The sequence below is a fragment of the Leptidea sinapis genome, chromosome 30 (assembly GCF_905404315.1).
Source record: "Leptidea sinapis chromosome 30, ilLepSina1.1, whole genome shotgun sequence".
Classification (NCBI taxonomy): Eukaryota; Metazoa; Arthropoda; class Insecta; order Lepidoptera; family Pieridae; genus Leptidea; species Leptidea sinapis.
Genome location: NC_066294.1, coordinates 9,999,855 through 10,017,479, shown reverse-complemented (window position 1 = coordinate 10,017,479; position 17,625 = coordinate 9,999,855). Strand labels below are relative to the sequence as shown.

Here is a 17,625-nt window from a genome sequence, read left to right as displayed (position 1 = left end):
AAATATAAAATATTTGATATATAAATTTTCACCAAATAGTCGTAAAAAATGTAAATAAAATAAAAATATATATATTCTTTAAGAATTTTCATTAATGCAATTATTTAACCATACATAATATGATGTCGATCTTTTTTAATTAATACGCTTTTATTGGCTTCTGCTGTATGTCTGTTTGTAACCGACTCCATTGGACTTAATTTTGTTTAGTACCTGTTCAAAGACAATCGCTCTTGAGGAATAAACTTCAGTCGTGCGTCGTAGCTGACACACACACTTTTTTTTACAAGATTATAGCCATCATCTGTCAATCTGAAAATGACTGCACGTTCCATACAATCGAGTGAATCTCTTTTTTTTTTAGTGTCTCGCTAGGCTGTAACGAAACACCCAGAAGATAGCATCTCAATTGCTTTGTGGGCGTCGAGCTGATATTATCGAACAAAGGCGAGAAGCATTCTTAAATTTAGTAAAGTTTTAAGAACAAATTTAAAAAAGATACCTCCATCCTGTGAATTTTTACTTGATAAAGAACCATTTTCTGGCTTTATAAATAAAACAAGGATGGTATGAAGAAAATTTTTCAAGGCCCTCCTTTTCTGCACAAGAAAAGAGAGTTACTACTGCATCTCAGGCTGCACAACCTGGATCCAGTGATTATAATCAAACCGATCGCCCCACGTTTGCATGACAGTATAAAGCACTTCAGGCGTACAGATCGTATGCTCCTATGCAGCCCTATGCTTTTAATTATAACTTTCCAGCCTATGCTGTAAACTATCGATTTTTTCGACCTCAATATAAACCACAATAATTTACTGCGGGTTCACAAGCCCCGGTCATCACAAGAAAACCATTTAATGAACAAGGCTCATCCAACCAACGTTATAGTGTCAAAAGGAGGTGCGGTAAGAACTTTTGTTTGACAAGGAACAGCAGTTTCAGGGAGGCAGATTAGGGATGTTCCGGGAAATATGGACAAAGTTAGACGGGTGGACTTCGCTGTTGCACATAATATCAGGTTACAAAATTCCTTTCCAAGCGTGATCCCCGCTTGTCTTACCGCACCTCACCTTTATACACCTGAAACTTATGTAATGTTTGTAACAACCCGTTTACCTGCTTCTCGAACTGTAATCGCAGGCTGGGTAAAATCAGTTTTGTCTGACGCGGGTGTTGATGCAACTCCGGGAAGCGTGAAATCACCTGTAGCGTCCAAGGGTTGGCTTCATCGAGAACCGTTAGACAAAATCCTATCTAGGGCTAATTGGAGGTAGATAAATGCAATCTCAAAATTTTATAAAAAATAAATAAGACCAACGCTGATTATTTATTTGAAGTTCACTTTTAAATATATCCTTTTGTTTTTGAATGTATATATGTACTTATGTATGTTTGGAATATGATTTTACATGTATATATGTTCTAAGTGTATATATATGTATATTGTGCATTCCATATTCACTTTGGCGTCTGGCTCACCAGGCGACAACAAACAATGTCCCAATATTGTTTATTAGGCCTCGAATAAGGTTCCAGACATAATATGAGTTTTAATGGTAGGTAAAACTCTGCTATTATAATCTATCTGTAGTGCTTGACAATTTTTAATCGATTGTCGATAGTGTTTTGAATTATTATTAAATTTATTTAATTTTTATGGTATCTATATTTTTGTTAATAAGTTTATAGATCTTAAAATAGTTTATAAGTTTATTAACCTTTAAAATCCTGTCCCATAAATGTGCAATAAAAAATTTATAGTCTAAAAATTAGGGTTTCCTAATTTCTGTTAATATGTATTCTGTTCTAATTTCAGATTCAGGACCCACGCCTACGCCACTTCAAAAACATTTATGGCAACGTCTGAAGAACGAAAACCAAAGACTGTCGAAAGCGAAACTACTATCAAAGAAAACTTTTAATAATTTTAATTATGTAAATTGTTTTTTCCTTTGAGATAACTAAAACGTATCCCTACCTTGTTAGACTTGGCTTAGGTATTTCTTAAAATTAACCTTAAAATGAGATCACATTTATATTAATATAACTGTCGATATAAGAATATGCACATTTTTATAGTATATTTAAATATCGATAAAAATTATGGATTTGTAGCTGTACCTATAACCAATAATATCAATTAATACAAATGTCTAATATCTAACTTGTAACGTAACCTTCGTAGCATTATAGATCGTAGAAATATTAATCGTGCATAATAACTGTAATAAGCGTATGCCGAAAGATTCGTTCTGAAAAGAATATTTTATTTTATATTACGTAATATTAGCTCTGATAAGAACCATTTCATAATGCTGTACATCAACTCATAGAATCATACAGATCACCAGTAGTCAGCTCATCGAAGTACAAGCATCGTCACGTTCTCTCGATGGCCGCAGATATACTCACGTGATCAGTCATATGCTCGCGTAACACAACCGCACAGCAAGGCCGAGCGTACTCGACTGACGCGTCGGGGCGTCGATCACTATTCATGCAATTTTAATTAATGAGAAACAGAGTAGGTGCTAAATGCTCATTGACATCGTATGATCGAGGTTCGACGCGAGTTTACACAAGCCCGCGCTCGCTGGCCGGTTTACTGCGATAGCATTAGTTTTAGAGCGAGATAGAACACATAATATTATTCTCAATTCTTATTGAATGAAACGTTTTACTATTTGTCAAAATGTAAGCTATAGTATTGGTGTGTATTTTCTGAACTTGTAAATATTTTTAAGTAACAATTGTAATTGGTTAACTAGTTTTAAGGATTTTGTTTAAATATCATGTAACTTTCTAATAAATCATCTTCCACATATTCCTCACAGTCAAGCAGTTGTTTAGCTCAGTCTCTAAAGATTGATTGATTGATGACAATTAGCAGAGTAATATAGTAAACCAATGTAAGGGACATTGGTTTACTATATTACTCTGCTATTACGTCACTAGGTGATTATGTTGGTATCAAGATTTAGTACGCGTTTCATACAAGCGATATTACTCATCGTCTTCTATGCACTCCCCGCTCCCGTCTTTGAATTTTTTACTTTTTTTCCCGTTTAAATTCTCTTTGTTGATAAATGTAAACTGATTCTGATATTTACATCCATTTTAATGTTTAGAGTGCGAGTTTTATTTATATTTTTAATTAAACAATATAAACCAAATACCCAAAAATAAATATGAATCCTTCAATATTATTATAAGAAACATTTATTGGGACATTTGTTTATTAAAATAAATTGTCTAATGTATCCTTTGGGTATAGAACATGTTTCAGTGTAATCTATTTGTATTGTGTTATATATGAAAATATTATTTTTCTGTGCTTACATACACAATAGAATAGTTACGAAAGTGAATAGCTATTAGTCGCTATGTGTTATTAATAATTTTAATATGATACAAAAAAAAATATCAATTTTAGTTTTGTGTTTATCAATTATTTTGTGGTGGTTCCCTGCAATATGGAGAATTGCATTTACAATACTATTTACTGTATCTCTGGTAGTGGCCGTTCTTATGTTGACACTATGGGGCCACATTGCGTTATCATCACCTCACCAAACATCTCTTTTTTTAATTGATAATATTGAAAAAGAAGCTCGTAGCCTAGAAGATACTATGAAGGTACTATATTATTATATTAAGGTTGCTATGACAGAAATAATTAACAAATTTTTCTTCTAACTAATTTTGTATTATGTAGGAAGAGCAAAGTAACTGGGCTTCGTCAGTGAAAAAACTTCATCTGCCTGTTGTATTTGGTCGTCCTGTTGATAGCCAACTGCAGCAGTTGATTGACTTGTTTCTGAGGGATTTTGTGACTAAATGGATTAAAGATATCACACATAAACCTGAGCCAGTTATGGAAAAGTTTAAGGAACACATTTGGGGAGCGATACAGAATCTGAATGAAAGATTATTAAGAGTAGATGCAGAGAAACTGTTAGCTAACGACATTGTTATTAAAATAACTCAACATTTTGAGAAAATAAGGATTGCAAAAAGTTGTGCGTAAGTAAAAATAATTTGTGAGTTATGGTAATATTATTGCGATTTATTCTCAACTCACAAATTTTACAACGACAGAATTTATTTTTCAAAAATATTATCATAATAATTCAAAAGATATTGTAGAACCAAAATATTGTCTAGTCAGCATTATGTTGGGAATTTTACTTCTCAACTCTGGCATTCTCTAGACACTGTAGAAGCCAGACTTTGAGAAATAAAGATTTATTAAGTAAAATAGATATCGAATCCCACAAGTGTATTGCTACCATAAACATTGGCAATGAAAATAATAAAATTATATATATACACAAATTATTTTCAAATCTGTTACACTTATCTATTTAAGATACACTTAATTTTCTACAATTATACTGTTTAAATATCTTTACAAACAAACTTGTAACAACTACTTACATTAAATATTTTTTTAAAAGAATACAGTTGTTTTTCTACAGACAAATCGAAACCATAAAATAGCTAATAATGCTAGATGCAGACATTGTTTTGTTGCTGCTTATAAATGCACACAAAACAACCGATACCAACCAGATTGAAAAGTGTTCATCATAGACATGTGTATAAAATATTTAATATATATAACAGTAGTTTACATGCCTGTATTGGAATTGTTATCAGTATAAGTTACTTTATCAACAATATTATGTCTAACATCCATACTAAATATAATAATAATAATATTGACACACTTTTTAGACAAATTATCTTGCCCCAAATTAAGCATATATAGCCTGTGTTATGGGTTGCAAGACAACGATATATTTAATACAATAAACATACACAAATACATATAAACATACAGAAATACATAAATACATCCATGACTCGGAAACAAACAAAAAACAAATATAGTTATAATTCCTCCCAAAAGTTAAGGTGCATCCTTGTAAATCTTTGTATTTCTGTCCCATTAGTGTAAATTAGTCATACTTTGTGCTTGAATGTTCACTAAAATGTAGTTTCCTTATTTTGTGCTGCTAGACTTTATGGGCCTGCCACACTATGCTATATGTATTTATTTATTTGACAACCTGTATAGCTGAGTGGTTAGCGATCCTATATACTAAGCTAGAGGTCCCGGGCTCGAATCCCGGTAGGTGCAAGCATTTATATGATGAATATGGATGTTTGTTTCCGAGTCATGGATGTTTAAATGTATTTATGTATGTTTATATGAATTTATGTATGTTTAAGTAAGTATATTGTATTAAATATATCGTTGTCTTGTAACCCATAACACAGGCTATATATGCTTAACTTGGGGCAAGATAATTTGTGTAAAAAGTGTGTCAATATTATTATATTTATGCATATGCCACTAGACTCAACAAGTGGCAAGTAGTGAGGAATGAAGTCAGAGATACATATCATGCCGGACATCATGCTCCTCGTTAGGCCCACCACACCCTATTTTGTCGGAGTGTCATGATTTTTGCGCACAAGAATTTGGGGGCAGAGAGGGCAACAGCTCCATAGTGTGAGGAGCATAGCTATGAACAGCGCAAGGCATATAGTGTGGCAGGCCCATTAGAGTTACATCAAGAGGTAATTAATCATTAAGTCCTATAGAGTTCATTAGATAATGTCTTTACATATTCTTTTTTTTAGTTTGGAGTTAAACCAGCCTCCTGTATTTGCTCTGTCACCACATTTAATGTGCTTTGACTCTGAACAACATTATCTGAGACAAATAAGCGAGATGATTGTTATACTTCTGATGCCAAGATGCTACTCATTAACACCAGTTTGTCATCTGTTCAGAGAAGTTATAGCTTGCAAAAGTAAGTTCAAACTTATTTTGGTTTTTTACTGCTATTTGTCATTATAATATTTTTTTTAAATGAAAATAAGGGACAAGACAAGCAGGATGTTCAGCTGATTGTAATTGATACTCCCTACCCATTACAATGCAGTGCCACTCAGGATTCTTAAAAAACCCAAAAATTCTGAGCAGCAAATACAGCAAGAGATCTATAGTCTGAACCCCTTCTAATCAGAATATGTCTGTAATCTGAACATCCTACTCTTCTTCTTCACATCTGTGGTTTCCTCAATTCAGAATAAATTGAGTGTGACTGTGTAGAGATTACTCCAACCAGCCAAGCTCCTCCAAGAAGTCACCCAACTTCTTAACATTGCAGAAGACTTTCCAAAGGGCGCCTGGTGAGCCCAGGTGCTTTGAGCTGTAGTTTGCCACCTCTCTGCACTCCAGCAGAATGTGAGTGGCTGTTTTAGTGCTGCCCCCTGTGCCCCAGTTCAATTTGAATATTAATCTTAGTCAACACCAACTAAGTTGTTAGAATGCCCTGGTAAAACGCAAGTCAGTGCAGGGTAAAGCTGCCTTGGTTTGTCTGCACTCCTCAAGGCTATCCCAGTATTGTTGATGTAGTGCCATTATCTTTAGATTTATGTGGTTGAACCAGCTATATGGCAGAGGCAGGTAAGGTTCCGGTCAGACCAGTTGGGTCTCAGAACCCCTTCTTGCCAATCGGTCTGCCATCTCATTCACCCTACTTTCGCCAGACAAAGCTTTTTATTTATCAATAATTGCTTCCCGACAAACTGTAATATTGGATTTCTTTTAACATGTATATAGATGAATATGCACTTAAAATTTAAAAAAATACCCATTATTTTATATTATCCAATCACTCCAGGAATCCGAACGGGGGGCCTATGTTTGGAAGTTTGGATTAAAGAGGTCATGTTGTACTAACTATTTCATTTCAGTTCTACAACCTGCAATAAATATTGTAACTGATCCTGATTACATTAACCAAAAGATACTCCAGTATTTAGAAGCACAGAAGGAAGTTGATGCGATGTCACTCAGAACTCATGAGTATGCCAAAACATTTGAAGAGTACATAAGCCTAATAAATAACTGCAACAATATTGACACACTTAAACGATTGAGGTAAATGTTACTACATAATATGTTGACTATTAGAGCATTGTTAGCGTTATTAGAGCGTTGTTAAGCGGCCGAATTAAGATGGCCGCGCGGACAGACCGGTTTTGGATACGATACGGTCGCGTGGGAGAGAGTCGCGCGACCGTCACTTTTAATACGAACGGACTGGTTAACATAACGTATTAAATAATATAATTATATTACAGTCTTCTTTTTAATTGGACGCCAAGATTTCCCTTTAATCAAGACCAGGGCATAAACAAATATAATGATATCAACTATGTAGGTACTTATTTACTTACATAAGTAACTTTAATTTTTCTCTACCGGATATTCGTAAATATAAATAGCATTAAATAGACTAGAATGGCGGTATTTCCGGGAACCTTCAAAAAAAGCAAGAACAAAGCTGTGGAATGGGCTCCTTGTGCTGTTAACAGAACAATACGACATGGATACCTTTAAAAAACGAACAACTTCCATAAACGCCGGTCAACGCTCCTGTGATTCCTCTGGCGTTGCAAGAGATGTGCACGTACCACCCCCATCACGTTGACGTCTGGCATTCCACAACCGCGCGTTTTGCAAGAAATCTCTTGCCTCGCATAGCCACTTTGTGGAATCAATTACCTGACCTGACTTAGGGACCTTCAAAAAAAAAGCATACTCCCACCTTAAAGGCCGGCAACGCATTTCTTGACACCTGTTGTTGCGGATGTCAATGGGCGGTTGCCTCACCTCTCCCCATCCCGTGAGCCTCTTGCCCGTTTGCCCGCTCTTATATAAAAAAAACATTTTTTGGTTTTATCCTTCTCCATGTTTTTCTGCCTTTATTTAAAGATGTCTATTAATATTTCAGGTATGATATTGTGACTCAGATAATGCAAGCAACAACATTACAGAATATAAAAAGAGCGAAAGGGATAGATATAGAAGTTATTGAAAAAGGAAACCAGCACAGTATTAGTCGGCAACAATTAGCTGACGCCAAGAAGTTGAAGAGATATATTGACCAGCTGACTATTGCTAAGGATGAATGTGAGTCAGCTTTGAGAAGACAGGGTTGGGATGGAGCCTTCCCGACTGTTGAATCTGAAAGCAAGGTTAGTGATATTCAAACTGGTATAAGTTAGTTTAAACTGCCACTAACAACTCCTTCACAATAATCAACCCTTAATCAACCTATATAACATTGTCTATATATATATAAAAAATTAAGAATTAAGACATAATATTGCATTAAGCAGCTATGATGTTATTGTATTGGTGGAGACCTGGTTGTTAGAGTCTTATTTTGATGGAGAGGTCTGCACGGGCAATTATTCAATATTTAGGCGTGATAGAAATCTTTCAATATCCGGTAAAAAGGGGGGCGGTGGGATCTTAGTACTAGTTAAGAACTCTATTGAGGCCATAAGGTTACCTGAATTTGAAGCACTAGATTTAGAGGAAATATATATTCATTTGCCCTCCTTGTCAGATCTCTTGATAAACGCATGCTATTTTCCTCCTTCTACTCCCTCCACAGCATATAGCTCGTATTTTCATAAACTTCTTGATATTTATTCCATTGCGCGTTTTAATAACTATTTAATTACCGGTGATTTTAACTTATCTCAGCTTAACTGGACATCCGGTCCTGACGCCCTGTTAGAATCTGCTATTACAGAACAGTCAAAAATTCTTCTGTACACTATGTCATACATGAACTTAGAACAATCTAATTATATATTTAATGAAAACGAAAGGATTTTGGACCTAGTCCTGACCACTCTTCAAAATTCTACCGAATCCTCTGTTGATCCCTTGCTGAACGTTCCCCATCACCCGGCCTTGGAAATATTTTGTCATATACAGAAATTAAATCCAATGCCCCATATTCGTACTCGCAAAAGAAATTTCTTTAAGGCAGACTATCAAACTATAAATACTGTAGTCAAACAAGTTGAATGGAAGTCACTCTTAACACCACTGCCATGTTACACGGAAATAAACAATATCGTTGATACATACGTGCCCTTGATGAAGCCTAAATCACATAAATACCCCATTTGGTTCAGTAGAGGGTTAATACGCACTCTCAGACGAAAACACAAGCTGTGGGGTCGTTGGAAAACCTATAAAAATCCTCGTGATTATCAAGAGTTTTCTCTGTTAAGAGCGCGAGTGAAAATGCTTCTTAAGATATGTCATAATCGGTATATTGAATGTGTTGAAGATTCCCTAAAAAGCAACATTAAACATTTTTGGAAATATACTTCCTCGCTAAAGCAATCTAACTCAGGGTATCCACATATCATGAAGTACGGAAATACTTTGTCTAGTGACCCAAACGCCACTGTTGAAATGTTTTCGCAGTACTTTCAATCAGTTTTCGAGCCTGCAGCAAACGAGGTTCTCTCTGATTCCAGTGCTGTTGGTGAGAGTATCGTCAATGACTCGCATGTTCTTATTAGTCACGTATGCATCTCCCAGGCGGAAATAAGCAGAGAACTGCGTACACTCGACCGCAATAAAGGCCCTGGACCAGATAATATCAGTCCAATATTTCTTAAACACACACACGAGTCAATTTGTGTGCCACTAGAAATTATTTTTTAACAAGTGCCTGTCAACAGGCTGTTTCCCCAGACTCTGGAAATCGGCCTACATTACACCCATTTTTAAATCTGGAGCAAGAAATGACATGAAAACTATCGTCCCATTTCTATCCTCTCTACAATTCCCAAAGTACTAGAAAGGCTATTGCACCGTCATGTCCTCTCCAGCTTAAAAAATGTTATTATTGATCAACAACACGGTTTTGTTGCCGGCAGATCAACTCTCACCAATCTTCTCGTATTTACCAACTTCATTTTCACCGGCTTAGATTGTAAAACACAAATAGACACTATATACACAGACTTCCAGAAGGCTTTCGACAAGGTTGACCATGTATTACTCTTACAGAAGCTTTCTTTCAATGGCATTAAAGGTAACCTCTTGAGGTGGTTTGCGGCCTATCTGCAGGACCGCATTCAGTCGGTAATTGTTAATGGATATCGTTCCTCTCCAGTTCGCGTGACATCCGGTGTACCGCAGGGCTCTATTCTTGGACCCTTGCTCTTCACTATTTTTTATCAATGACATATCTCAGTGCTTTTCACATTGTCATTATTTACTTTACGCTGATGATTTAAAGCTGTACAAAACAGTTACTTGTCCATCTGACGCTGTCCGTATTCAGGAGGATCTTAACAGACTTGATGCATACTGCACACGTAATAAACTATACTTGGCATACAAAAAGTGTAAACATATCGTGTTCACCAGAAATAAAAATATTATCACGACTCATTTTCAGCTCGGCAATCAACAGCTGACGTCAGTTTCTACCATCAAAGATCTGAGTATTCATTTAGACCGCACACTAACCCTCGGAACCCATATAGACCATATTCTAAATAGCTCTCTTCGCATGCTAGGCTTTATTACACGTGTGTCCAAGCAATTTAAGGCCAAGTGTACTTATACATATCTTTATAAGTCCCTCGTGCGACCCCAACTAGAATATGCAAGCCCAATATGGAATCCTTTTTACTCGATCCACGAAAAAAGAGTCGAGACTATTCAAAAAAAGTTCTTACGCACATTAAATTATCGTGTAAAAGGAAATCGAGCCCACTATAATGATTTGTTGCGTGAATACAACTTTCTTCAGCTATGTCAGCGCCGCACTATAACAGACTGTGTAACTTTAAAGAAAATATGTACTGGTGAGCTGACATCTTCTGAGCTCCTCAGTCTCGTAGGCTTTCACGTCCCAGCCAGGTCTCTCCGCACATGCATTACTTTTGAGCTATCGTCCCCAAGAACAAACATTGGGTTTCGCGCGCCATTACACAGAATGTGTAAATCTTACAACAATAGTTTTCTCGACATCGACATATTTTCGTGCTCCCCTGCTGTGTTCAGACACAGTTTAGAATTAAAATTAAAATCGTTCTTATCGTTGCCCCAAGTTTAGTTTTAATTAATTTCATTTGTCTACATCTTTTAAATTAGTTACTTCTGTGAATGTTTGCGTTTTGTGACTGTATACCTTTGATTTTTCTTTTTGTTATTATTGTATTTGTGAAACATGTGTTAGGACGCATCTACATTTATATTTTGTATCTCTTTCCTATATTGTTCAGTTCTTGTGATGTGTTTGTTATGTTTCCTTGTAATAATAAATAAATAATAAATAAAAATGAATTGCTGTTCGTTAGTCTCGCTAAAACTCGAGAACGGCTGGACCAATTTGGCTTATTTTGTTCTTGAATTATTTGTGGAAGTCCAGAGAAGGTTTAAAAGGTGAATTAATAGGAAAATGCTGCTAAATTAAATAAAAACAACAAAATTTGTTTTTCCTTTGATGTGACCATACATAATTTCTATGAGAGAATTTACTGACGCACGATTTGACAGTTCTGCTGTGAAACAGAACTGTCAAATCGTGCGTCGACAGTAGGGTGCATATTTTACGAAGTAATTTTTGATGTTGTGATATATTATTGACAAATTCATATAAAAACATTATTTTATTTATTATAATATACAGAACAATGTCTGTCGGGTCAGCTAGTCATGTATAATTATGATGCATTATAAAAATCATATTGCACTAAATAATGTATATATATATAATTTTACACCTCTATTAAATTATATCGATCAATTAAATACACGGAACAGAAAAAACTAATGGAAGTGGCATGTGGGCGTTACCCTGTCGCCACTATTATGTACAAATGTCCAACAAAATTTGTTGCCGGCCTTTAAGGAAGGTACGCGTTTTTTTTTGAGGGTACCCATGTCGTATCGTTCCGGAAACACCGCAAAAGGAAGCTCATTCCACAGCTTTGTAGTACGTAGAAGAAAGCTCCTTGAAAACCGCACTGTAGAGGGCCGCTACACATTCAGATGGAGGGGTGATATCCTAACTTGTGGCGTGTCGTGCGAAGGGATTCGGCGACAGGAATCAGGTGAAACAGCTGTTTGGAACACTCCCAGTGATAGTTTGAGTTTCATTGCCTACAAGGGTACACGATGAAATATTATGTAATATTTTATGTAATATGTTACAGACAATGCCTTTACACAAAATAATGGAGAGTGTGATTGGACGGAGGTACCTGTCGATGTTTCTGGAGACGTTGTGCTCACAAGGTCTTGTGGGGTTCTGGACAGCAGTTGAAGAGTTACGTCACAGTCCACGAAGTAGCTGGCATCAATTGGGCGCTGAAATTTTTTATACTTATATTCGGTCTCCTAGTGCCGAGATCAAAGTTGACAAGGTAATGATTTATTTGTGCTAAGATTTATTATTAAGTTAAGTGTGGTCGAGAGCACCACATTTACTTGATGGTAAGTCATTATACGTAATATTGATAATAATATTGAAACACATTGACACAAATTATCTTGCCCCAAACTAGGCATAGCCTGTACCATGGGTACTAGACAATGATATATTGAACACAGTATACTTACTTAAACATACATAAATACATATAAACATCCATGACTCAGCAAAGAAACATCTATATTCATCGTATAAATGATTGCACCTGATTCGAACCCGGGACCTCTAGCTTAGTAATCAGGATCACTAACCATTTGGCTATATCGGACATCAAATGCCCACTACAATGCAAGCTCAGGATTCGTAAAAATAGATAAAAATGCAGAGTTTTTATTAATTAATTATAAGAAGTAAATGAATTTTTCAATAATTTTGAAAATTAATTTCTCTTGGAGTATAGTAGTTTAAAATAATAACTAACTATGGCCCTTATGAGAAAGCTCTTGGTCGCTCAGAGGGCAATGGAGAGGGCTACGCTCAGGGAAACTGTAAGATTGATCAGAAATGATATCTGTAGGAGATCCAAAGTCATTGTGATAGCCCAAATGATTGCGTAACTGAAGTTGCAGTGGGCAGGGCGCATAGCTCGAATGACAGATGTCTGGTGGGGCAGTAAAGTCATCGAATGGCAACCATATACCGGAAGTTTATACCAGAAGAAGAAATACACAGTGTTGATAGACCCCCAAAAGATGAACCGAAGATCTGATCGCCGATCGAAGATCGCCGGAATAAGGGTTGAATAAGGGCAGCGCAGGGCCGATCGTCGGGGAGATCTTTGGGGGAGGCCTTTATCCAGCAGTGGACGTCTTCCGGCTGATGATTACGATGATGATAGTAGTTTATTTTCAGGAAACAAGAAAGCGAATGGAATCATTCTTATTAGGTGACACGGGACCGGAAGTGTTCTACGAAGTTCAAGACACGGTCGTGGATACGATACAGGAAAAGTATTACCACTCGTTCTTACTCAGCGATCAGTACAGGGCTTTCGTAGCCGAACTCGCTACTGAAGAAGCTAATAAAGGTAAATTTACTACTCGAATATTTTTTTTAAAGCTATCAATCACGTCTGTCATTTGAAATTGTCACTGTAAGCATTATTGTGTTTCGGTCAGAAGGGCGCCATAGCTAGTGAAATTAATGGGCAAATGAGACTTAACATCTTATTTGTCTCAAGGTGACGAGCGCAGTTCTAGTGTCGCTCAGAATTTTTGGGCTTATCAAGAATCCTGAGCGGCACTGCATTGTAATTGGCAGGGCGTATCAATTACCATTAGCTGAACGTCCAGCTCGTCTCGTCCCTTATTGTCATAAAAAAAAAAAACAAATGCCGGAAAAGCTTAGGGTCCTTATTTAAGTACTCAGAAGAAAAACAATGGACTTTTTTTTTGTATTTTTACATTAGTTTTAAAATATAATGTTTCATTTTAGAACTTATATCAGAGAGGTCGCCTATAGAAGATCGTCAGTTATCCAGCGATTCAGTTTCGTCGGCTGAAAGCGTGGGCGGTACCCTACATCTGACGGAACATTCCACATACGCCCGGAGGAAACTAGACCAGCTACAGGAGAAACATAACAATAAAATTCAGGTACCTTTACCAGTGGGACGCTCCTTTGCACAGGATGCCGGCTAGGCGCCTATTTCTGCCGTGATGTTTAAGCATTACTGTGTTTCGTTCTGAAGGGCGCCGTAGCTAGTGAAATTACTGGCCAAATGAGACTTAATATCTTTTGTCTCAAGGTGACGAGCGCAGTTGTAGTGCCGCTCAGAATTTTTGGGTTTTTTTAAGAATCCTGAGCGGCATTGCATTTTAATGGGTAGGGCGTATCAATTACCATCAGCTGAACGTCCGTCTCGTCTCGTCCCTTATTATCTTAAAAAAACCTATCGTATCTAACCTACCTACCTTACGTACAAGTACGCTGGATAATGAGCTTCCTTGTGCGGTGTTTCCACGACGATACGATATGGGTACCTTCAAAACAAGGGCCTACACTTTTCTTAAAGGTCGGCAACGCTCCTGTGACTCCTCCGGTGTTGCAAGAGAATGTGTGTGGGCGATCACTTACAATCAAGTGGCCGTACGCTGGAGTCGTTTGTCCTCCTTTTCCATAAAAAAAATGTGTGGGTTGCAATTTGTAATTTGGCCCGATCTCCAAAACATATGAACAAAATTGTTCATAATATATTGTAAAAAAAATTATACATTTATTCGTGGCCACCTTTACTAATGCTTCTAAACATAATAATTTCTGTTTGGGTGTAGGTATAAGTAACAAAGAAATTAATTTAGATAATTTTATTTACAAGCAATTCCTAAGTAGGTCTATACTATATTGTTGGGTATAAATTAATTTTTATTAAAACGACCATACGTTTCTTTTCCTTTAGTCCTATTTTTAACAAAATATCTTCTTATAAGTTGTAGAAGTGTATTTAAAAATATTATTTTAGTCTAGTAGTTTTATTCAATGAAGTTATCATATAAAGATAGTCAAGATCAATTAAATAAAAAAACTGAACTGTTGTTTTAATTACAATATAAAACTGAAAACAAAATTTTATGAACGATGCGGGACTCGAACCCGCAGGTTATCAACTGTAAAGTAGATCTTGTAGATAAATCTAATCTAATAATAAAGTTTTCGTGTCATGGTGTTAAACATTGAACTCCTCAGAACGGCTTGAGCGATTCTCATGAAAATTTTGAGTGCATATTGGGTAGGTCTGAGAATCGGACAACCTCTATTTTTCATCCCCCTAAATGTTAAGGGTGGTTCACACGATTTATTTTTTATTTTTTTGATTTTTTTGATGAGTCAGCATTAAAAAATACATACAACTTCAAATTTTCACCCATCTACGATCAACAGTTACTTTTGTATCGCGATTTTAATATCGGCAATACAACGTTTGCTGGGTCAGCTAGTAAATCATAATTCAGCGGAGTAAGATCGGGACTTGATGACGGCTAGTCTTAAGCTCAGATTAAGTCCGAAACTTTTTTAATTACTCTATATGGCAATACAAAGTTTGTTGGGTCAGCTAGTATATTACAATATATGTATGTGACAGGCGTTAGCAGCGCTACGTGCGTCGCTGAAGCCGGAGTCACCAGCTCTGGCCATGTTGGCGAGCGAGGTGGAGCGCCTGGCCGGCGAGCAGATGCGGCTGGAGGCGCACCTGGCGCGGACTGACTCCTGGGCCGAGCACCTGGGCAGGTGGCGGGCCACGGTGCACAGCGCTGAGGTATCAAGTTACTCACAACTATAAAACTGACGAAAAGGAGGTGCTAAATGTCAAAAAGCCTTAAACAAACTATGTGTTGTATATCATCATTTCAGCCGGAAGAAGTCCACTTCTGGACAAAGGCCTCCCCCAAAGATCGCCATAACAAACGGTCCTCCTCATCCAACGTATTCCGGCGATCTTGACCAGATCGTCGGTCCATCTTGTGGGGGGCCAACTAACACTGCGTCTTCCGGTACGTGGTCACCATTCGAGGATATTACTGCCCCAACGGCCATCTGTCCGTCCGAGCTATGTGCCCCGCCCACTGCAACTTCAGTTTCGCATCATTTGTCGATGACATTGGTCTCCCTACGGATCCCCATTTCTGATTCGATTGCGTAGGGAAACTCCGAAAGCTTCCTCATAAGGCCCATAGTTAGCGACCACATCTGCGTTCCGTATGTCATCACTGGCAACACACATTGGCTAAAAACCTTCGTCTTCAGACACTGTGGTATTTTGGACGAGAAGATTTTACGGAGCTTCCCGGACACTGTACATTCGAGTAGTAGTAGATACGACGACTCACCTCTTTTAAAAGGCATAAAAGGCATTTATTTTCTCAAAATTGATTCCTTTAGAATTCTTTTTGATGTCATTTCTAATAACTACTAGATACTACTACCGCTTCGGAAACAAATGGCGCTCTGAGAGAGAAGAAGGGGCGCAAGAAACTCTCCCAGCATTCTTTTTTTGCGCTCTTTTCAATAAAAATATACAATATTGTACAATCATTTCTATCGCTATAAAATAATCACAATCTAGTCCCAGGCTGTGCGATCATTTAGATATTCAGCAGTGGAGTAATAGGATTTACGACAAAGCCATTTTTTATAAAACATTTAAATCTATTTATAGATAATGCCTGAACAGTGGCTGGAAGTTTATTATAGAAGTGTATACATTTACCATTTTTTTGAATTTGGACCTGCCCAATGTGTTGTTGCACTACTAATATGTCATGTCTTGTATCAAGCAGGCTGATATTTACGGTTAGGGGCAACTTCTGAAAAGCAAAATGATAAGTAATCGTAATGGACATATTTTTCAGGTTATAGATGAATCAAAACCACCACAGTTTGTGATAGTTGTGCACATGGCGGAGCAGGACTCCACCGCTGACGAGAAACCCGAACAGATCACTACTGGTTGGGTCTTGTTGAGGACACTCAATGAATTTCAGGTAATTTATATATACATTGTATTAGTCCGGTTAGTGATAATATAGATTTGTTATATACCCACAAAATGTAATGGTAACGGTGTTCCACACTGAAGCTTTGACAGTAAATAAAAATTAAGGCGTTACTAAATCAATAAGTATAAAGTAGACAGAAACAGCCTTACAAATAAACTTGGAGTAAAGTTATGCCTGCGAATAAACCAAGAATATGCAAAATGCTGAAATTTTTACAAATTACTGACATGAGTTACAATTATTTTTAATAATAGGTTTTACACACGGCGTTAAATATACTTATTAAGTTAAAAAGGGAAGTGAAAATTGATTCATAGATTACTGAATTATCTATTCCTTACATATTTTTTTTTAATTTATTATTGGCTTCGGACACAAATTGTCATAATTATGTTATGTCAAGTCACTTAAAAGAGCCGTTATTTTATATAAGCTGACCCGACAGACGTTGTTCAGTATATAATAAATAAATTATGTTTTTATATGAATTTGTCAATAATATATCATAACATCAAAAATTACTTCGTAAAATATGCACCCTGCTGAAGTAATGAAATTGTTTCACAGCAGAACTGTCAAACCGTGCGTCAATAAATTCTCTCATAGAAATTATGTATGGACACATCAAAGGAAAAACAAATTTGTTGTTTTTATTTAATTTAGCAGCATTTTCCTATTTATTCACCTTTTAAACCTTCTCTGGACTCCCACAAATAATTCAAGATCAAAACTAGCCAAATCGGTCCAGCCGTTCTCGAGTTTTAGCGAACAGCAATTCATTTTTA

At 36.6% G+C, this 17,625-nt stretch overlaps 1 protein-coding gene across 1 annotated transcript; it reads left to right on the top strand.

Moving 5' to 3' along the window:
* Positions 1–3,159: 3,159 nt before the first annotated feature.
* On the top strand, positions 3,160–15,624 carry LOC126973758 (sorting nexin-25). The gene is made up of 9 exons (XM_050821077.1): positions 3,160–3,639; positions 3,719–4,026; positions 5,653–5,825; positions 6,775–6,961; positions 7,818–8,061; positions 12,067–12,276; positions 13,197–13,371; positions 13,779–13,939; positions 15,427–15,624. The coding sequence occupies exons 1-9, from the start codon at positions 3,409–3,411 to the stop codon at positions 15,622–15,624; spliced, it is 1,887 nt and encodes a 628-aa protein (XP_050677034.1). The 5' UTR covers positions 3,160–3,408.
* Positions 15,625–17,625: the final 2,001 nt, after the last annotated feature.